At 41.4% G+C, this 22,411-nt stretch overlaps 1 protein-coding gene across 3 annotated transcripts in view; it reads right to left on the bottom strand.

Moving 5' to 3' along the window:
- LOC139735883 (protein kinase C iota type-like) overlaps positions 1-22,411 on the bottom strand; it is an 84,855-nt gene that overhangs the window by 2,740 nt on the left and 59,704 nt on the right. For 2 of the 3 annotated variants that reach the window (XM_071646635.1, XM_071646636.1), the window contains 11 exons: positions 20,495-20,580; positions 19,746-19,877; positions 18,327-18,423; positions 16,541-16,813; positions 8,960-9,015; positions 8,080-8,220; positions 7,260-7,390; positions 5,850-5,986; positions 3,094-3,267; positions 1,044-1,169; positions 318-397 (listed from right to left, as the gene is read on the bottom strand). In XM_071646635.1, the coding sequence (XP_071502736.1) occupies positions 318-397; positions 1,044-1,169; positions 3,094-3,267; positions 5,850-5,986; positions 7,260-7,390; positions 8,080-8,220; positions 8,960-9,015; positions 16,541-16,813; positions 18,327-18,423; positions 19,746-19,877; positions 20,495-20,580 (1,433 nt within the window). The remainder of the gene's footprint in view (positions 1-317; positions 398-1,043; positions 1,170-3,093; positions 3,268-5,849; positions 5,987-7,259; positions 7,391-8,079; positions 8,221-8,959; positions 9,016-16,540; positions 16,814-18,326; positions 18,424-19,745; positions 19,878-20,494; positions 20,581-22,411) is intronic. The other variant, XM_071646637.1, reaches the window with a different exon arrangement.

Genomic DNA, 22,411 nt, shown 5'->3' with positions numbered 1-22,411 from the left:
ATTGACACAGAGGTCTCTACAAGTGCACTACTACCTTAGCATATGGTGACATTTTCGCGTGTTGCTAAATTCGTGGTCCAACTGTGATTCGCGAAATACTTGAAATTAAACCCTCACGAAAATAACAGCTTATACAGTAAGTATGTCTTTTCTTGTGTTGATACTGTTATCTGTTATCTTTGCTTCATGTATATCATTCAAATGCATATCCCATTTACAATCTTTACTTTGTATATTCTGTTGAAAAAAAAACACATGAAAATAAAGTTTGAACTTCGAACTCCCAGTTTTAATAGCCTTCCGTCCAGACCCCTCACCTTATTGAGGAAGCCCTTGAGTACTGATGCAGCCTTCACTGACAGAGACCGGGGTATCCTAATCGGCTTCTCCAGGATAACTGATGTGGAAAGATCACAAAAACAACAAGAAGATACAAACATTATTAATCAAAAGGTCATGACGCAACTGAAACGAGAAATATGACATATCGTGATGATATTTCAAGGTGGATCACTGTTTTAAAGCTCATCCTGTATGTCTGGGAGAAATGATGATTGCATCTTAACATGACAGTGTTACAAAATACAACTGCACACAGACTGTTCCTAGTTAACCTCGTGGTAGTGATGAAAGTAAGAAGACAGCCACAGCATAAACTGACAATGACATGCATGGAAGCGTTCAAAATCATTGGTACTTCATCATCCTTTCTGACTGCTAAATCAGACATGGCAAAACAACATCTATTGGACTTCAGTGCACCTTTGACAATAACTTGGCATATCTTGGCTCGTTGTTCCACCAACTACCAATAAAAAAGACTACAAAATAATGGTTCCGACTCAGCCAAGTGAACCATATGCTTTTGCGTGTTCCACGTACCCTTCCCTTCCCACGTATGATCTAGATAAGAATATGAGCAATACAAGCCGAGAATGCTCCTATATCAAAATATGGCCAAAAAATATGCTCTATGGACAGTGTACACAGTTAGAGATCTTCTGGTATTACGCTGACCAATTACTGAAAAGCAGAATAGTCACCTTGGAATAGATAGTCTTCTGTGTTTTGGTCTGCGTTGTCTGCATTGCCGACGATGTCGAATGGTGATCGTCCCGCCAGCATCTCAAACATGAGTACACCTAAAGCCCACCAGTCTACACTGAAGTCTGTGGAGGGAGATACAAAGGAAATATCCATTGTTTGTTAATGGCATGGTTGAGGTATTACACTCCAATATACAAACTTCAGAGGTAGCATGGACTGTACTGGACTAAAATACACCATAACTTGCACTTGTCAATAAGATCACACTACAGTAAAAAGTATTCCGTCTCGTGAAGAATGAAAGCCTGTAGCAACAAAGACTTTCGACAGAGACATGACAGTTGTTGTACATCATCAACTTTCACTGCCACTGTACTTGACCACATCCTAATCTTGGTTGCATCTGCGATTCCATGTGTGGAGTACGGTACGATGTTGCGGGTCCTCTAATAGTATCCGTTCAAGTCCTGCGAGTTGATGAGTGCTCCACTCTCCCTGTCATCACTAGCACACCTTGGTGAGTGCTCTGACAAGCCACCGAAGGTGTGGTAGTGACTGCAGCGAGCCATGGGATTTCCAGTGAGCCCTCCACTCGGGGGCCTGTTGCCATGATACGCTCTTGCGACATCCTAACTGGGTCTGCCTCCTTCCCAAACCCATACCTCTAATCCACTCTCCTACTAAGCTAAGAGATTTTGTTATCATGCATGCTCCAAACAAGCACATTCTTCTCATGCATATGGCATCAAACATATTTTACAACCATTCTGCTCAACACATCCAGCCTGTTTCAACCTTTCCAGGCAAGTCTTGTGAAATGCCAGCCAGATATCGACTTCAAATTCTTCTTCCCTGCCCCCCCCCCCCCCAAAGTTAGAATATCTCCAAATCATGGCACAGAATACAAGGAAACATTATTTGCTATCTGCTTCATCATTAGGGGACTGAGTGGTGATGCAGAGTTCAATCTCTTTCATTTTTTTTTTTCATTCAAAAGTTTGACAGAATACAGAAAATAAGAAATCGCCTCAGTCAAGCAGCCACCGTAAAAACAACATCTTGTTCATAGTCTCTTCGACAATTCCATCCCATTTTAGCTCCTTGATGCAGACCTCTAAACTATTGTTTTCGCCTTTCCTGTTAAACATAGCAAAGGTACTGCTTTGAACTTAATCCTAAATTGAATTTAATCTTTTCCCCAAAACACACCGAACATGCTGCCGCCTGCAAAGAGTTCAAGAGGGCGCCCTTCGCCAGTCCATGTGACTGCACCATGCCACGTCACTGGAATATGTAGGTCAAACAGCAGCAGGACAGTGCTTCCTGTTGACCGGTCCACTGGCTCTGGCTTGTTGCTTCACCGATGAGTGGCCGTTTCCTTCCCATGCACTCGGGCTGTGAGTTGTTATCTCACACCCACATACACACACCCCACATCCTGTGACAGCTAGCTACTGGCTCTGACTATCTAGCCTTACTTCAAGGCAAAATACATGTAATTTCATCAAATTTGTATTTTCTAATGTTGCAATACCAAATGCAAGAAAAGTATGCCACTGCAGTTTATCGCAGGACACCAAGCAAAGTCTAATTATTAGAATGCTGCCACAGAGCGAAACCAAAGGAATGTCTGGAATAAAGGCTAGCAAACATTTTCTCAAACTAGCCTTCTACGAAGAAGAAACACTCCTTGTATTTTCTCAAGCTCTCATTTGCATATTGAGAAGTTACATATTGAAAGTTTCTTTTCACAAGATGGACATATCAATGATGCTAGGCATTTACCAAGAAGTCCCTCCCCTTAATTCCCCCCATCACCAAAACACATCTAACTAGAACTTGACTTGGTCATGTGAATTTGGAGTAATACAAATAGAACTGCTTATATCCAGCAAATGTTTCAATGCCAGTAGATTGCAAGATCTTGAGCAAAAGATGTCAACAGATGTGATACAGATATTGTTTGGATGTAAACATTTCTTTACTAATCAACTGATTCCCAATTGTCAAATCTCTCATAAAATCTTTTTCAACCGAGAGGCTTACCATAGTCTTCGCCTCGTAGTATCTCGGGGGCAATGTAGTTTGGCGTGCCGCAGAAGGTGCTTGTGGTGTCTCCTGGTCTCAGGCCCTCCTTGCACATTCCGTAGTCGGTCAGTTTGATGTGTCCATCAGCATCCAACAACACATTGTCCAGCTTCAGGTCACGGTATATCACACCTGAGGGTCAGGATGGATGGATGGATGGATGGATTGAAAGGATGAATGGATAGATGGATGAATGGATAGAAGAATGGGTGGAAGAATGGGTGGATAGAGAGATGGATACACAGATGGATGGATGAATGGATGGATAAATGGATGGATGGATACCAGATGAATGGATGAATGGATGGATGAATGGATGGACGAATAGACAAATGGATGGATGGATGGATGGATGGATGGATGGATGGATGGATGGATGGATGGATGAATGGATATGAAGATGGGAGATGGAAGAGGGGAGAAGAGGAGATTGTGTCGTTAGCATTGATGTTGTCATTCCCTGAATATGTTACACATGATCTTAATCATTTGTGCAACTGTATGGGCATGTGCCGTTATGAACACCATATTGAATGAATACTTGATTCAGCATGTAAAGACTTGTCATGTGCATGCACTTCACAGATGACACTTAGGCAGAGTTCATACCTTTGTTTACTTGTTACTTCATTGTAACAAATAGGCCATGTGGTCCTTTAACACATAAAAATACAGCCAGGTGGTGTCCATTTAAAAATGTTTCAAAATGACACAACTTGTACACACATTTTGTGCGGTGAAAATGATCAGAAATCCCAATCCTCAGAGGAGGATATGTCGCAACGTGAACTTTATTCTCGCTGTTCCCTTGATGGAGGAGCAAAAAAAAAAACAAGCCAAAACAGTGCCAATCTCGGTGCGCAACGAGCAGTTTCTAATCTATTCTGTGCGGATATCTTGTGCAATGAGCCCATGTGAACAATGGTGAGAAAGTGGCTGTTTGCAGGGCTGCCCCTCACGACACCAGGAAGGTGCGCTATCGGGCATTACCTTAAAAGGGTTGCTGACCTTTAACAGAGGAAGCGAGGAAGGAGAAGCGGAGTGATATCACAACCTTGGACAAATGAACTCCAGGATGCGAGCAACTTTAAAGGCACAAACTGGTTTTCATATGGGGCAGACAACTCTATCTATCTATCTATACTCTAGCACTCAAGCATGAATAAACTCTGCACGGATTTTCCTCAATTCAACTGGACGTGAAATAGTGATTACTTTCTATGTTAGCTGAAAATCTCATTCATTTCACAGCCATCATAAGCCTGCATGCACACGATTCACAAAACTGATGAGGAATCTCAGTCCAATAACAGAACATAATCTTCCATAAAACAAAATAATAGCAACAACAACAACAACAACAACAACAACAAAAACTCTCGATTGAACAATATCGTCCTATTAAAACACACGGCAGTTCTTAACTACTGGAGGTATCACAATGGAACAATGCTCTGGTGGGTTTAACCACAACCTCCGTACTTTCTCTTCCTCCTTGGATCTCTCAACGGGTTTTGGTTTTGCTTTGTGGTTTTTGACATGCTCTGGGGTATATGCATTTTGCAGAAATGGAACACAGAAACACACTTCCCTTTCCTCTCATTTTTTTACAGGCTCACTTTTTAAAGAGCTCAAACACAAGAGCTTGTAAAAGCAACTCAATGGATAAGATGACTGTACCCTCTAGCAGCTCTTTCCATGAAACTCCTTCTGAAGGGAGACGGCTGCACTGACAATAAATTGGAGGTCTGCCACATAATAACAAAAGGAGTATCTAGGATATTAGGTTTATACAAGAAGGAATCCTATTTGCCAGCCTGTTATGCATATTATACGCCTACGGAAACATATGTAATCAAACGGCCTGTTCCCTTGCATATACCAAATTTGTGACTTGCATGTATACAAGTGTAGCTTGTAAACAAATCTATTGGATGTAGCCAGCAAGCTGACAGGGAAGTTCACACGCACTAATAAACAGGCGATTGGAACCAGGTATTTTTTTGAACATCTGAAAAAGTTTGCACATTGCAAATGCAAAACAGTGCATCACTGCACATTCCCAGTAACTTAGCGGATAATGCATGACCAAGCAAAGAAGTTGCATACCTATTTTGTTTGAAGAATTCCAAACGCACAAAGTGATATACAAACATTCGTGTGACTGCCCAGCTCAAACCCACAAAAAGACGCAGATTAGGTTTCGCTGTAATGGACCTAAATATTTCATTTGGGTTGACTGACACAAAAGTTTTGAAGTTTGTCTTACCTGGGAGAGTAATATTTTCTCTACCAACTGTACAAATTTGGCAGATTAAACAAAACTGAAATTGAGATATGAGCAGTTCTCCTGGACCATATTTTTTTTTTTGGACAGGTTGATCTGCTTCACTGGGAAATTGATATGCCTGAATGACCCTGAATCTTCAAGTCCTCTTTTCTCCCTTTTCTGTAAAACTGCACCATCTACCTCTTTAATTTCAATCACTTTTCGATTGGGGTAGGATGGTTTGGTTTTAACAAGTAGTATATCATATCAAAGCTTAGAGCTGTTACTCTTTTAAACTAAGTAAATAACTGAAAATTCACTCTTATCTTCTTTTTGTGGGTTTTTGAGCTGGGCGGTCACATACATACATTTACGTCTGTATGTACAGATATATATAGTCACAAGCTCATGTTCAGTAGAAAAGGTACGTGATTTCTCTTCTTACCTCCTTCGTGAAGGAAGTTCAGAGCCAGACTGATCTCGGCCGAGTAGAAGCGGGCGTGTTCCTCCGGTAGTCGCCGTTGGCGCTGCATGTGGAACATCAGGTCTCCGCCGCTGACAAACTCAATCACGAAGAATAACCTGCAATGTGGCAGAGTAGAGAGAGAGAGTTCTGGCTTTATTAAACAGGCCACCAGGAAGCACAGTGTGGATTTTCAAAGTCACTGAAGGACGCAGGGTTCCCATTCGGAGTGCAAAACGGCAGGAAACGTGACGACGCATCGTACGTAATTGAAACTGCAGTCCCTGCCATGCGTTTCTATGTTACAACATAGATCTCACAAGGGTCTATATATCAAGTCCTTTGCTGCATTTCTTTGATGTCTTTTGAACTGAACTCCCCTGGTCATTTCACAGATTCAGGTTCATTCACAGCCACCTTGTAATCATGAAACAAGTCGTCAAGTGCGAGCTGATATCCTACACACCACTGAGAAACCTGTCACATGATCTCTCTTTTAATCTTGTTCTCTTTGTAAACCAATAAAAAATGACACAAACTCTTGAGAATCTCTGGAGTCAGACCAATAGCATTCTAGTGTGGAGAACAACTATCCACACACAGATAAAACAAAAACATTAAGGGCGGAGACATGTTCTAAGTGAACACGTTCAAATCTAACAAACATATTCAAGGGAAACAAGTAATTGATAGCTGGAGAGCTGGGGGTTCTCTGCACTACAGAGGAGTCTTGTTGCTGTATTCACCGGAGAGTTAAATGGGAACTGAAGATGTTCACATTCCACTTCACATTATGAAGGAAGAGGAACTTGGCAACATAAACTGGGTATGTGCCACATTAAACGCTATGATTAAGTGAGCGATGCGATGACATCTGCCGGCCGGTACAATTCCTTCCGCAGCACCAAAACCAAAACTGACACCGCAAGAACATTGTATCTTACAGGCCTCGTCAATCTTTCAAGTTGTGATTGTAATCTTGTCATTAAGAGGCTCAAAGAATGAATAATGTATCAGACACGCACGCACATGAAAAATGCAATGTTGTGTGTACATCTGCTTTCCTCAGATAGATAGTGTAATGTATTAAGGCACGACCATTGTGCACCATAATTACAGTGTAGCACTCCTTTTCAATATGGCAAAAACAGAATAATGCATTGCTAGAATTTGATTGATGTAAGTGAAATGTCTTTCCCTTAGTCATACATTTCAAGTGTGAACTACCTCTCCGCTGTGGTATTGACACATGTGAAGGGAAGTATTGCAGGCATGGGGGAATTTCACATATATACATTGCACAGGTAGGTTGTCGCAGATATTATTATCTGCATTACAGCAACACATTATATATGCACACTGTCTGTCCCTTCTGTATGATGCTTCTCTTACCTGCTAACAGTCTGGAAACATGAATGCAGTCCGACCAGGAAGGGGTGGTTGGACGCCGTCTCGAAGACGTGCTTCTCCGTCTGGACCCAGTCGATGTCCTCGTCATCGGTCACCAGTTCCTTCTTGATCACCTGGATGCACAGATTGACACCAATAATGATCACAACCCTCCAAAATGTGACAATAAAAAAACTATCACAGTCAGGATAGTCACTGTTATTATCATACCATTATAAACTTCCCCATCTCCACTGTCAGCTTCACCATGACGACAACGATAATGACAATCATAATCATCATCATCATTATCATCACCATTATTACATTCTCCACATAATCATATTTGGTCACCGTCATCTATGACATACCAACTACGGCTGGTTGGGGGTGGCATGGCAGAGCGAGAGAGATTACTGAGTAGTCACAGAGAGAAAGGGGTACACCTGAGATGGATAAAAGTCCAGCAACTTTGTAAGTTGCATTGGGGGTCTTCTCCTACGAGAGCAGAGACTTGTATATGGACCGGAATCTCGTCACGATGACCCAACTTCAATGTGAAATGACAGTCGTGTCCCAGCTATACATTCCCTTGTCAGACTCTGCAGGAAAATTTTCCACAAGGTGCACAGCAGATTTCCCAAAACATGAAGATCTTGATCCTTTTTGGATAACTTTTCAATGAGACAATACATTGCTGCTCTGATGCACAACCATCTATTCTTTAAGGTGAATACATGAAAACCAGACATGGTTTCTTTTGGCCCACTAAAGAAAAAAAAAACTGACGGTTTCCGTTACCGTGTTCGGTGTGCTGGCTTACCTTCATGGCGTAGACCCGACCCGTGGCTTTCAGCTCCACCAGGAGAACTTTGGCATAGCTGCCGCGGCCGATGACTCTCAGCATCTCAAAGTCGTCCAGGGAGATTGGCGAGTTTCCTATTTTCTCGTTGCCATTTGGAGCCTGGGGTGGGGGGGGGGGGGGGGGGGGAGACACAAGCAACAATAATGTGTTTATTGAGTGACAACGCATTGCTACAGCCTTTAAAGGCATAAGTTACCATTTGCAGAAGAAACAAAAACCCAACTGGTATTAGTGCTTTAAAATAGTTCTAAAATGTGAGTTAGGGATAGAAACAACCACTGTACAAATCTGAATCTGTTTAATTGATGTTAAGTATTGTTAAATACACAAAATGTAAATGTTTACAGATTAAACTGTCTACAGTTATGGTTTAATGAGAAAAATACTGACATCTTGTCATATTTTAGGCTTTATTGCAACAATTTTACATGGTAGGATGTCTTGTGACACAACAGACTTAAACATATGCATCAAATGTGATATCTTGAACATTGTTAAAATCACTGTTCCCAAAGGTAAACAGGACCTTTAAAAGTGACAATGTAACTGTAGTATACTGCATAACTCATCTGTAAAGTTGTGAACTGCACTGGATCCTTTTACTTCACTTCATCTGCAGTCATTTGCTATTAAGCAATGCAGTAGCTGTTTGTACTATGTAGCTTCTCCATAAAACTGTACTGTGTATTCTACGCTGTGGCACTAAATGTTCAATAATAACAGCTGCATATATCTTAACAGCAGGATGGCTGCCGAATATCTCATCTTCTCTTTAATGAGATTGCTGTACATCATTCAAGTGATACTACTCATGATGGATTGTGCAAGTATTGCTTACCGTGGTGGGTGTGCTGTCGCGATTCTTGCGCCGATGCCTCGGGCTCCCACTTTTACCTGTGGATGAAAACAGAACATCGTTAGAAACATGAAAATGCATGATGTGTGAAAAAAACAACAAAACAAAAACAAATTGAAAGAATGGGTAAAAATTACCAGCCTTTGTTTCACTACAGAAGGGGTAACTTGCAGTGGAATTTGATGGTTAGCGTAAATATTCAGCATTACACATATCCCATGTGTGCTTCAACACTGCATGGCAAATAGCAAATGGTCACAAGCATGCTGGTATGAGATCAAGAGAAAGCAGTTATTACAAGGACTGTAGGTGAAAGCAGTGAACAGCAGCTTAAGTACTAGAAGGTGCATGGCCCCTTGCACTGTGGGTGATTACTGTATGCAGTGAACAAACGTGCAGCAGATGAGGGGAGAGCGAGATTTCTATCTCCACCACATGAGGAGGACAACAGTAAGTGACTGATACAGCAGAGATATAAGATGGCACTTGGCAAGTGAGAGCAAAAGTGGTTTCTCTCTCGGCAGTCACGCTACACCCATTCCTGTAATGTGAAGACACTGCAATGAAGAGCACAGACAGGAAAGACGTTTGCCTTGTGGCTGGGGTGTCAAGCTTGTTTGGAGCTATGTACAAGGAAGCAATATAGAGCAAAGCCAGTTTCTGTATCTATATGGACTGGGGAATTCCACCAGGGGGAACTTTGCTTTCACAAGGCATAGAGCAAACTTTGATTGAGCCCGGAATTTGGATTGTTTAGTGATTATTGTTCAGATAATGACCACGAGGGAAGAAGTTCCAACAAAAGTGGACGCATCTTTCCTTCCTCATAAACTATCCAGGCATACTGTCCCCACATGCTGAATGATGATACACACATGGTCAAATAAAGAAGGATTGAGAAGAAGCCAACATTCACCATACATGGATGGGACTTACAACGTAGGTCTAGACAACGATTGTAGGCACTAACCGTAGTTGAAAAATGGCCAGCACTGATAGAGGTAATCCACCCACACACTCTCCATTCCAATGAAGATGAAACATGCGTATCCAAACGCCAGCGCTATCCTGTCTCTCAGTCCGGCCATGATGCGTTATGAAAACTGTGATGGCAGCACTCTCACATACTTTACACCGTGTGAAGGACTAGAAAAACACAGTCGTATGCTTGCACGGTACGACTTTCTGTTCGGCGCTAAAAGGATATCCTCTTGGAAATGATGAGACCATTCTGACCCTCCCCTCCCGTGTCAAGTTCGTGCGGAGTCAGCAACAACGTCATGAGTCCGCTTGCTGGCCTCCGTCATAAACAATCGTTGGACGAGGTCGTTCTAACCCTGGTCTTCCTTCCTTTGCTGTGCTTGTGCTACTGTGCTAGCACTTCCTAACGCAAACTTTCTGATACATTCCATTTTTTTCCCCCCTTCATTCTTTCTGTTTGTCTATTCTGAGGGCGTGTCTCGTGAGAACTGAAGTACATTTTGTTTTTTTCAATTTTGCACTGGGAATACTGTCAAGCACACAAAATCTACACATATCCAGTGAAGTTGCCAAGCATTTCAAACATTGGCAGAACAGGCCGAAGTATTTGTGCTCTTTTTTTGTACCAGAAACATTTGCCTCCAATGCTGATATACCATCAAACTAAAAACAAAACTGATGTTGAATTAGTAGGAAAACTTATGCTTACTCTGCTATGGCGGCTTGTCAGTTCCAGTGTATATGAGGACGACATCTTGGTGGTGCAAATCTCGATGTCCATTCAACCATTCCACCCCCCTCCCCCCTCCCATGCCCTTCACATCCACATGTTCCCATGACTCCTGCCCCAGCCATTTTTGCCCTCTTTTGTAGATACGCCAAGAAGAAAAGTATGAGCATGTCCAGGTTATTACAGGAACAGGCAAAGCAAGCAAGCAAACATTTGGCCAGCTTTCAGATCTCGAGTATATGGCTGTGCCATCACCTGCCAATAACATGTTCTTTGCACAAACTGTAGATAAAAACTAGACAGGCTCGAATATGTGCGCAACACTTCGCAAAAACAGACAAAGTGCATGAGACACACAAGGGAGACAGCAAACAGACGTACACACCTGCTGGGCAAAGAACGGCAGACAGAAAGAAAGAAATTTATAGAGCAGATCTAGACAGGAAGAGATGGTACCAAAAAAAAATAATGTACCAAGAATTTTGCAGGTACTGTAAACTGCAGGTATCCTGCTGGTACCACCAACTCTTGAAGCTGGTTAGGGGTACAGAAAGGGGTGCGAGGGGGATCTGAAAAGGGTGAGAGCAAAAAGTAAAGAACACTATATATACTTTCTATCACATACCATGCACACAGCACATGGCAGAACAAGAATCTGAAACCAAAGTAACCATTTACACAATTGTCATTCAGGATGTCTTCTACAGATATAGAGCAAAAGAAAAGTAACATGCGGGATGAAGGGTTGCGTGATCAATTGTGAAATTAGGCTATAAGAAGTGAGAATATTATTGTGCGCTAGATGAAGAGTTAAATGCCTGATCGAGACTGAAACGAATCAGTCTGATATGTGCCAGCCTTGTTTGTGACATTTAAGGCTGGGAGAGAAAAAAACAAATCAAAACAAGACGCTATGATGTCCTACCTTGCATAGCGTGCTGGACTAGAGATAGAAAGTTGGTCAAACTTCAATGCGTGTTTGCGGGAATTTTAAGCGTGGGGAAGTCCAAGGGTCGGCGAAAGGCAGCGCTGATGGAGAAAGTCGCAGGGTTCCACGAAAGCAAAACCTGCTGAGCCAAGCGTTCCAAGCATTTTAAAGGGTGCTGCCGTCTCGTGCAAGGTTTTGATTGGTTACTCAGATGATGGACACTCATGACATCAGTATAGCTGCCACTTCAAACCCTCAAGGCTTGGTTGGACTCATGGTCAAAAAAATGTGTCACTCCAATGAAGGCCAAACTATCTCGCAGCTGAAGTGGGCCACCGAGACTGCTCTTCTCACTACTTTTTTCTCTCGTTCAAAACTCCGAAGGCGTCTTTTGACATCACGTACAAGGAACATAGCCAATAAATCGTATATCGGCATGTGTTGGTGGTACCAGATCTAAAATGAAAGAAGCTTGCCTACATGCATGACTCCGTGGGGGCCATACCCATACCTGCCGGCCTCTGTCACTTGTGAGATACATTCTGGCAGACTCAAACTCACTGGACAGTCCTTCAGCAATCGAACAAGGGCTAGCCACAGCACAAGAATGCTGCAATCATACTACTTCCTCCACGCCTACACGGCAACAATGCTCAAACCAAGACAATCCTTCAATAATAGCCACTCCAGTTCCCGCCAAGTTACCGAGTGGATTTTATGGGCACGCACACGTTAACACTTCAGAAATAAAAACATGGCACGAGATGAGGGGAAAATGAAAAAGAAAGAAGAAAGGAAGGCCGGCACGCAGCATTGTTTCTAGTGTCCTAGGTTTGCAATGATAACAGTGTACCACAACAATCGGACTGTTCACACAATTCAAAACAGGAAAAGGCAATGACTTTCCTGGGTGATATATGGGTTAGGGATGGATGATCGATCGAGGAGCCAATGAACATGAATCTGCAGTAGATTTGCAGCTTTTTTTCCTTTTTTTTAAAAAGCCTGCCTTGACTCCGCAGCAGGAAGAAACAGGAGCACGGTGCCAAAGACGTGTGATGGACCGTAAACATGGCAGACATCTTCCCAATACTATACGCCCAGGGTTCAGTGCTGTTCGTATGTTCTACTGCATTTGCACTTTTTTTTTTTTGCCATATCTCTCTCCCTCTCACTGTTTCCTACTCACTCAATCTCCTTGGCTTTATTCACATTGGTTAGTCCGTGATAGGCTTATTTGTGTATTGGACAAATCATCTTAATTTCCTCCTTCATTGACATGTCAAAGGGCTGTTGAAGCCTGCATGCCATCAGAGTTTCTCTATGTTGACTGGTTTATGTGTCACTACTGTGTGGTGGTGGTGGGGGGGGGGGGGGGGGGTCAGGGTACAGCCATGTCTTAGTCCTTTTTTTATTTTGCTTTTGTTTACCACCATTAGTCCCCCTCCCCCTAATAACAGAGTATGAAATAACATCTTGGGCAATGAAAAAAGAAAAATAATAAAGAACTCAAGAGACATGGAACAGTCAATGATAGCAATATGCGTATGTTCACGTGGTGAGATTATGGATTTGGCCAGAATATACGGTTTTCCTGTCAAATGACTGCAATCTGATAAGTCTGATACTGTGGAATGTGATACAGCGGCCGTTTATGTGAACACTTTTGCAGAAAATTAAGAAGAAAAAAAAAGAAGAAAACCCTTCTGACATGTGATGAAAACTGAGAGGAATATGAAGGGGAAAAAGGGGCCTCTTTTGGCACAGTAAGTGAATGGAATATATACCAAACAGGCAAAGTCTCCACAACACTGAGTGTAGGTTGGGTGGAGGTGTTTGAAAACTGAATAATGAACTTCAGAAGAGTTGCAAAAAATAAAGAAATCACGGAGAAAGAGGAAATAGTGTTGATCAAAGAAAATAAAGAGCAAGTGAAAGGACACAAGTAGAAAGTGTTCCCTATAAAGGAATGTGTCATGGCAGTGGCATGGGTACAAAATAGAATTATCCACAAGTCCAAATAATATGATCACTGATATAAAGAGTTACTAGGGCAAAAGGTGAAAAAGAAAGATAGGAAAAGAGGATAAGACAAGGAAAGAACAAAAATACGATGGGAGTACGGCTCCAAACGTGTGAGAATAACTGCCCTGTGGTGAATATTTGACAATGAGTTAATTACAAGGACGGAATTCAGTGGATCTGTGTAGGCATTGCACTTATCCTTCAAAATATGAGTTTGAGGTAACAGAAATGAAAAAGAGAAGTGAGAGATAGAGAGAGATGGGGAAGAGGATGGGATGAGCTGAGAAAGTATGTGTGTGGTGGTGGTGAAGAGAGAGTGGTATATAATTTTTCCTGTTTGCTTCATCTCTGGCTGTCTCTAATGTCTGCGTGATTCGACCTCAAGAGTAAACAGCTCTTTGATGAGGTACCACTTGAGAGCGCCCCGTGCTCAAATATTGATTCTCACAGTGTCATTAGCGAAAAATGAGATATTCAAGCAAACACTTCCAGGAGGAAAGGCAGAAAGAGAAAGAGATAGAGAAAGAGATACAGCGAGTGAGAGAAGAATATCCGGTTGAGGAGATACCCGGGGGTTTACACTCTTCTCTTTCACGGTCTAGTTAAAGATGCGCAGGAATGGAGTGTGTGTCTGCAATGGCATGTATGGCTCATCTTACTCTTCTTTTTATTTTTTCTATAAAGTCCATGATCTCAAAATACAGGAAAGAAACAGATTTCTCTGCTTTCTACGCATATATCTGTGGCACAATGTTTTCAGCAGGGACACAGGTAATTTCACTCATTTTGTTTTTGCTCTTCAACAATATCTTCCTAGGAGAAAGTGATAAATGAAGTATTGAATATGCATCCTGTAATTGATCAAGCTATTGACTATTCATCCTATAATTGATTAGAATTATAATCAAAGTCATATAACATGACATCAATCATAGCACAACCTGCAGCAATAATTCTATCTAGAGGAGGTTATGTCACTAGTGTCTAAGGTATAAATTGCTGTTCTATTTTCTTTTTGAAGTCAATACCCTTCTTTTCTGATAAAAAAGTCAAATTTGAACATAATTTGCTTTGACTTATTTCATTTTTTTTCTCTCAAATGATTACAATTCTACCACATATTGAATAAACTTTGAAAGCAAAAACAAAAACAAAATTCAGTTGTTTAATTTTTAGAGGAAAGAATGTCAAACTCAGAGTGAGTAACTGGTATCATTTTGCAAGAATTCAAGGTCTAATTTCTTCAACCAGTTATTTCTCAGGAAATTATACTCCCATGACAGTCGTTCCTTGTTATGTATGCTTTGGTGGAGCAACAGCAGCATAGAATGTATGCATGAACTTAAGCATGTCTCCATGACAACGCAATGCAAAATTCTTTACAGAAAAAAAGAAGAAGAAACACCATCAACAACAAATACCATATATTGAGACAACAACAAGTAGGATATGAACGGTCTTGGAAAGCTCAGTTTCTTATTTCCACTAATCTATGTATCTGCATTCACTTTTTTTTTCTTCCTTTCAACTAAATCAAAGGGACTGGAGCGTGGGGAGACTATGTAATGGGAAGGTTGGCTCCACTGAATTGATCTACATGTATATTCACTACTCACTTGAATACATAACAACAAAAAACAACAACAACAAAAACGTGATTAGCACAGGCCTGCAAGAAAGTACTGCCTGTTAGGGAGTATGTGAACTGAAACGTATGCTCATCGGTAACGTTCAAATCCAGTTGAGATTCTTCGGCTGCACGTTTGTGCTATGTGTTACCATGAATACAATTTGATACGGGGATTCCTGAATATATTTGAGTCAGGCCCAACCTTTGTAATACATAGTCTCCCATGCTCAGTCCCTTCAATAGGGTTTGCTGCAGACTGCACTCTAGCATGTAGTGCATATCCAGGACTACGTAACTCTACGAGCAGAAGAAACAAGACTATTTCATTTATTGCCTATGCAAAAACAGACAAAAAAAAGGAGAAAAAAATCTGATCAAATGGAACTTATACCTATGCATGCTAGAGCATGCATACTCAGGCATATTTACTACTCAAGGTAGAAAGATGAAAAAAAAAAGTGTCCTAATTCTGGTCTATCTTATTCGCACTGTATGATATGAACTCAAAGCAACTGCAGTGAGTGTTGTGGAACACAAGAGAATCAAAACACACACAGAATAAAATATTTCATGAGAAGAGAGTGCGGGTGCTGAGTGGAGATGTGCACAGTGTTAGCCAGACCATTTCACACCAGACAGATCATTTGCTATAAAACCAGACTGAGGCAGAAATACACAAGTTTGGAGTGCGGAATGAAACCCTATTCACACTGATATTATGATCCCATTACATTGCCAGTAGTCCAAATCACCAATTTACATCGCTGGGTTCCTAACACTTTTGCATAGCCAGATTGTAGAAAAGTATGTCAGAGAATGGAGTTAAGAAGTAATTGCCTGAACATTCACATCAAGTGCAGGTTTAAAATCTTGTTTGATAATATAAAAGCAAAGTAAAATGCATGGTATATTAAATCTGTCAGTCTGTGCTAAATTACGGAAGCTGGTCATCTAACTTGCATGGGAAATAGGAAATTGTATTAAAACTGACTGAATATTGGCTGGAAAAAGATGAATTCTGAATTCATGTTAATCGGCTCATGACGTACAGTGTCACGCAATGGCAAAGTGGGGTAGAACTACCTGGCAATGTCAGGGAGTATCAAAAGTGACTAAGGAATCATGTGCTTGGAAGCAATGAACAGAAGAGGGGATAGTGAGGTGGATGATATATCAACTACAACACAAATTCTCGCCAAGAAAGCAATCAGCACGGAAGTTTTGAAGAGATGGTGGGCTCGTGCCGTTATTTTCTTCTTTTTTTTTTACCTAGCCGGTCCGAGTCCCACGAATCCACGGAATCAGTGTCCCCACCGCCACCCCGGCCGCTGTTGTAAAACGCCGCATTATCGATGCCAGAGAAGAATCCGGCCGAGGGTGCCGCGTTCCGGGAAGCATGAGAGGAGGTAAGGGAGGAGGAGTGCTCGTGCTTGCGGTAGGGAGGGGGCTCCGAGGGGTGGAAGGAGGAGGCAGAGGGGTCCTTCAGCGTGGTGGCAATGGCTGAGGAGGCTGCCATGGAGGGTGCTAGTGGACCAGTAGGGGCTGATTTTAGGGGGGTGGTTTTTGAAGTTGGGTGTTTTTATTTCCAATTCAGTTTTTAGTTACATATTTCGTTGGGGAATGTAATCATTAGAGCGATATTTTATTCAATTTTGTTGTTGTTAGGGTTACACATAAATTAGATGTTAAATGAAACATGTTATCAAATCAAGGTTTGTAATAAGATTTGTAACATGAGTTAGGGTTTCCCACCCAAAAGTAAAGCAGAACAAAGTGACCGATCAGCATGTCATTTCAAAAGCGGGCAGAGTATTTTGAGATAATGATGTCGTTAAAATGTAATGGTCAAGGCAATTGTGACATACAGATTCATTTAATTTGTTTTCCAGTACAATGAACGGTCATTCAAGGCATTGCAATTTAAATGACGGAACATATTAGATTGGTGGTATTTTAAGATAATTAAAAAAAAAGAAAGAAATTAGTTAATTTTATATTTTTTAAATGGATGGAAGTCAGAAAAGTAGGGAGGGAGTGTCAGGGTTAGGGTGCATGCCGTGCAAGGTGCAAAGGAATGCACGGTTGAGGGTGGGGGAAGGGCAAGAGTTAGTTGAATGAAGAAATGAATTAATCATTAATGTGAAAATGAACAGTTTGTTAGGTAAATAATCAAGTAAAAAAGTAAAAAGTCCCTGCAATCGTAAGCGAGGTAAGACAATGAATATACTCCCAAAGAGGTGCACCCTCCACAACCAATTAGTTTTCACGGTATCAACCAGTCATTTCCCATAGAAAAAGCCCACGATATGACAACATGTACACAATCTACAGCATCTCCCCTTTATTCCCATGTATCATGAGGTGCTAGTATTCCAGCACTAATGTGGATATGTGGTACCATGGATTGGTTTGTTAGTACAGCATTTCGGGACACATGGATAACTTGATAATCTGCACCCCTCTAACTAGGCAGCTATATGCCCCCTCTAACACGGAGTGCACATCCAATTTCAAACTTTGTCTATCCACATAGGCAAGAATATGTATTGTTACATATCTTCAAATATCAAAACGCAAAATACAAAATTTTCTTTACAAATACCAGTAAGCATTCCTTATCATACTAGTCTGAGGCTACTAAAGGATAGTACAGGATGTTACAATTGATTTTTTTTCCATAAAAATTCCCCTAAAAGTCTACCTTCCACAACTAGGGACATAAAGTCTCCATAAACATGTAAATTTTCGCTTTATGACTACAATACGATTGTCATTAAAAATAACATTAAATGTAGGGTACTGAAACAGCTCAGAAAGGCATTCAAGCTTTGCTCGATGCCAGCTGGGGACTGTGCATACACCGTATTCCAGGAATGGACGATTGAAGTACCATCAACCGCTATTCTTTTCCATGCTCCTTTTACAAAAATGAATTAGATGTTGAGTATGTACTAAACTATGTGAACAGGAATGGGGGGGGGGGGGTTAGGGTGAAGGGTTCATCGGAATTGAATAGCCAGGGACGGGTGCGTGGGGGGTCGCAAATGGTACTCACTTCGTTTGTGGTGGGAGTCGCCCCTCTCATTCGGCTTAGATCCATAGTGCAGCAGACTGGCGGATCCGCTTCTCTCTTCCAGGGTACTCAGGTCCTCCTAATAACAGTGAAGGGGCAGAAAGATTTTGGGTAATCAGGGGAAGGTCCTCTATTGGGTATAGGTCTTCATGCGGGTGACACATCATGAAGGTTTCGAGAGGAAAATGGGTTTGATCGTTTAACAAGTATCTATGACACTGTGATGATATTTATCCCACTGATCTTGACCATAATATATTGGGGATCTACAAACTTTGACCTATGGAGGCATGAAGCCACTGATCAGTTTGGGGTTTAAACTTTGACCACATGTCGCTGTACATGACAACAGCTCCATGACAACAGCTCTGAGTGTAAACCCCCATGACAACAGCTCTGAGTGTAAACCCAATGTGGCGTGCATGTATAATCATCAGCTACACATTGTACGAAGTAATGGCATTAAAGGAACTCGAGAAGATCATAATCTTTTCTGAAGGAAAATTGAAGATGCCTTCATGATCCTTCAATAAATATGAGGGGAAAAACTATTTGGAAAACACGGCTCTTCGAATTCTTCCCATCCCTGTGAAAAATGTTGTCATCATGATATCACACGTCATCCCCAGGAAGACATCAGACCAAAAGGAAAGCTGCAAGAGTGTACAGGTAAGGTTTAAATGACTTTTCATTTCTTATCGTTTTCGTTTTTTTAAATGAAGGTAAGGTTGTGATAAATGCGTCTACGACCTTGTTGCCACAGCACTCATAAAGAAGTCATGACTACCAGCAGACTCAACTCTACTTCCTGTGCACCTCTCCTTAAAAATAGAATGTCAAATGACTGGCTGATCGCTCGCCATTGACTCCAATGCACCCATTGCATGTTTTTGGCTCTTGGAGGTTACTATTATGCAGAAACCCCACAGCAACTACATGAACTGTAGAGCAATTCCATCAACTTTCATTGCAATACATACTTTGAGCAGTTCTTAGGAGTCTGAGTTCTTGCATCAACTTTCGCGACTAGCACTCCATGGGAGACTCAAAGCTTTGTCATTTAGACATGAAAGAGCATAAATGTACACGGCTGAGATGCTATCAGGAACACGTACACATACCTACAATAGTATTATCAATTGTGATAGTCTGACTCTAGAGACGTATTTCAAATCCACTAAGACTTTGGAGCAGCTATCTCTGCATAGTGAGACTAGTGAGACTAGTTCTGAACTTCTGAGGCATGTCCTCACAGAAAACAGTTTTCCACAGGACTGACCACACAAGTTGTTGAAGTGCCTCGAGCGCAAACTTGTGACCAATTCCTCGCACCAACAAACATATTAAGGTCTTTTGGTCTAAACAACAACAACAAAAAAAGCAAAAAAAAGGTGCACTGACCTGGCGCTCAGAGCAGGACAACTTGACCAGCCGGTGGCATTTCTTGTGCACCAGGAGCTTGCAGTCCACACACTTGTAACCCTGCCGCCCCAGGCCCCAGATGCGGTCGGAGCAGTAGGCGCACAGAGCCCTCTGTTGGCAGAAAATGGAGCGATGATGGATGGGTGAAACGTATGATATATACTCTTGCACATTTATGGTATTCAAACACATCATGGGAATGTCATTTGTGATTAAGTTAGTTTCACTTTTGGTTCATACATTCTCTTCATTAAAAATGTGAACATTAATGGTAAACACATGAATTAGAGCTACTGCTTTACCCATGTGATTGCATACAAGATGCAGTTGTACCCTGCATGGGTGTAATAAATAGTGTGTTTAAGACTGCCTACTTTCTATTCTCATGGCAGCCCACCCACCCCCCTCCCCCCAAGAAAAAATACATATGAGGATCTTATATATATTCAGTAGATTGAGTGTGTATGATTGCTAACATTAACCATGGCATTGCATCTAGAAGGAAACGTCATGGTTTTGGTTTTCTGCACTAGTTTCTGTCTGGAATGTACAAGAGGGTTTGCCATGATAAACCAACATATCATGAAAGTAAATAGACTTTTAAAAAAATGATAGGAAAAGAAAGGTAGAGATGAATAGAAAAAAAAATCTGAAGGATCAAACTGTGAAACATTGAATCAAAAGGGGGCATTAGGAAGTAGGGAGCAAACGAAAGAAAAACAACTTACCCGGCTGAATCTTTTGGCCTGGAAAGTGTGGCTGTTGACTTTGTACAGTTTCCTCCATCGTCTTGCACCGCGGCGATAAATATTTCCTGTTTCAGAAAGATACACGAGAGAGAAAGGAAAAAATGTGGTCAAAATTACATTCATGTTCTCTCAAAATGCATACAGGCTTGAATCTCATGAAAATGTACAAATAATGGCATAAATGGTGAGAACACAATGAAGTGGCCGTTTCACATGGCAGCACGGAACCACATGTAGACAAGTACCGGTGTGATACCGGTAACTGTAAAAACAGAATTTTTCGCATGCATGAAACTTTCAAGAATTTCGGGTCGACATAAGATTCGCAATAAAAGATACGCAAGAGGTTTTGTCCACACAATGCACTGACTGACAGTAGCAATTCGTGAAAGTTTCATGCGACAAATATTTTTGGTTTTACAGTACATTGTACCCTGTGGGGAAAACATGGACGTAACACACAGCTGAGGGTGAAATATGTGATTTGATAGCACATTTATACAGTGTAAGTAATGTCCACTGTAGTTTGAGGTCATGAAGGACGTCAGGCCATACCTTGATATAAATTAGAGGCCAATATATGCAGAATTTGTTTACCCAATCACTTCACACATATACAGTGGTTGAGCTAGGTAGGATTCTAAATGCAACGTCCTTTCACTCACAACTCACAGCCAAAATTCCAACAAAGCTAAACACGCGTGGGACTACTGCGTACATTTGCAAGGCCATGGAATAAAATCCCGCTTTCTGCAGCAAATCCGGGCAACGAAACAATAAACTCTTCATTAAGCCACTTAATTTTTACATGACACTGTATCTGTCCTCATATTATTGTTTAGAAATGGCTCAAATGGCCATCTTTTAACATTTCAGAAGAAGCTACAACAATGGCATATCATCATTTTCAAGTGGCCAGGACCCGCAAGATTACTATTTCTTTTTCATGTCTGTAAATAGCATCAGACTAACAGGGAAATTCCTAGTGACTCTTCTCAGGTTTGGAACTTGAAGATAAAGTTCTATACTTAGAATAATCTGTGTAGCAAATGCTCTCATACACAGCTCTATACATCATCTTGAATTGCTGGAGTTGCTGTACCCAGGATATGTCACACAAGGGCAATATGCAGTCATCATCAAGAGGGGAAGGGGGAGGAAGGGGTACACCTTTGACAAGCAGGTCTAGGGACATCTGGGGGAGGGGGGAGATGAGATAGGAAGTAGGGATTTGAGATCCTGGTCAAAAGTTGACAAGGAACAAAAATAGGCCCCATTTTGCTTACCTATAGGAAGATGGGGAGAGGGTGGTGATATTCAGGAACAAAGTTCATGAAAGCTTAGTAATGCAGGCTTTGCTCTTCAACATTTTTATCCACAGATACTAAAAATAAGATGCTATTATAGGGGAGGGGACAGTTGTAAAGTGAGAGGAAACTGATACTAACAACAACACATACTTAAAAGAAAAGCACCACCATATCAAAAGGTTACCCATGGAGTCTGATCATGATCAAACCACTAAGCAAGACTCAAAAATAGCTTCGTAAGAACAAGGATTTAACTGGGGGGCTTTGGTGATGTGTTTGACTGTCCATGTATGGTCAAATATCTGAACACCATCATGCTTTATAAATAGCTTGTCACATGGGAAAGAATTAAGACAATAAGCAGGTTGACAATTTGACCTACATCAAGACTAGTGAGTGACTCAGGTATTCAACGTTAAGAGCCTATTTTGGCCGTTAACCCATTCCATACTGAATTCCCAAATCCCCAAGACTTTAATACACAAGTCATCAGTTTTCTGTAGGGAACGGGTGGCTACACCACAGGTTACAGCTCGCAGAGGAGCCAGTATCAAAAAAGCAAAAACAAACACAGCCTGCGAAACAA

Source organism: Diadema antillarum, unplaced genomic scaffold, assembly GCF_040938485.1.
Source record: "Diadema antillarum isolate AM-2024a unplaced genomic scaffold, OU_Dant_1.0 seq00000604_RagTag, whole genome shotgun sequence".
Taxonomy (NCBI): Eukaryota; Metazoa; Echinodermata; class Echinoidea; order Diadematoida; family Diadematidae; genus Diadema; species Diadema antillarum.
The sequence above is the reverse complement of the archived record's forward strand: the minus strand, read 5'-3'. Positions and strand labels throughout refer to the sequence as shown.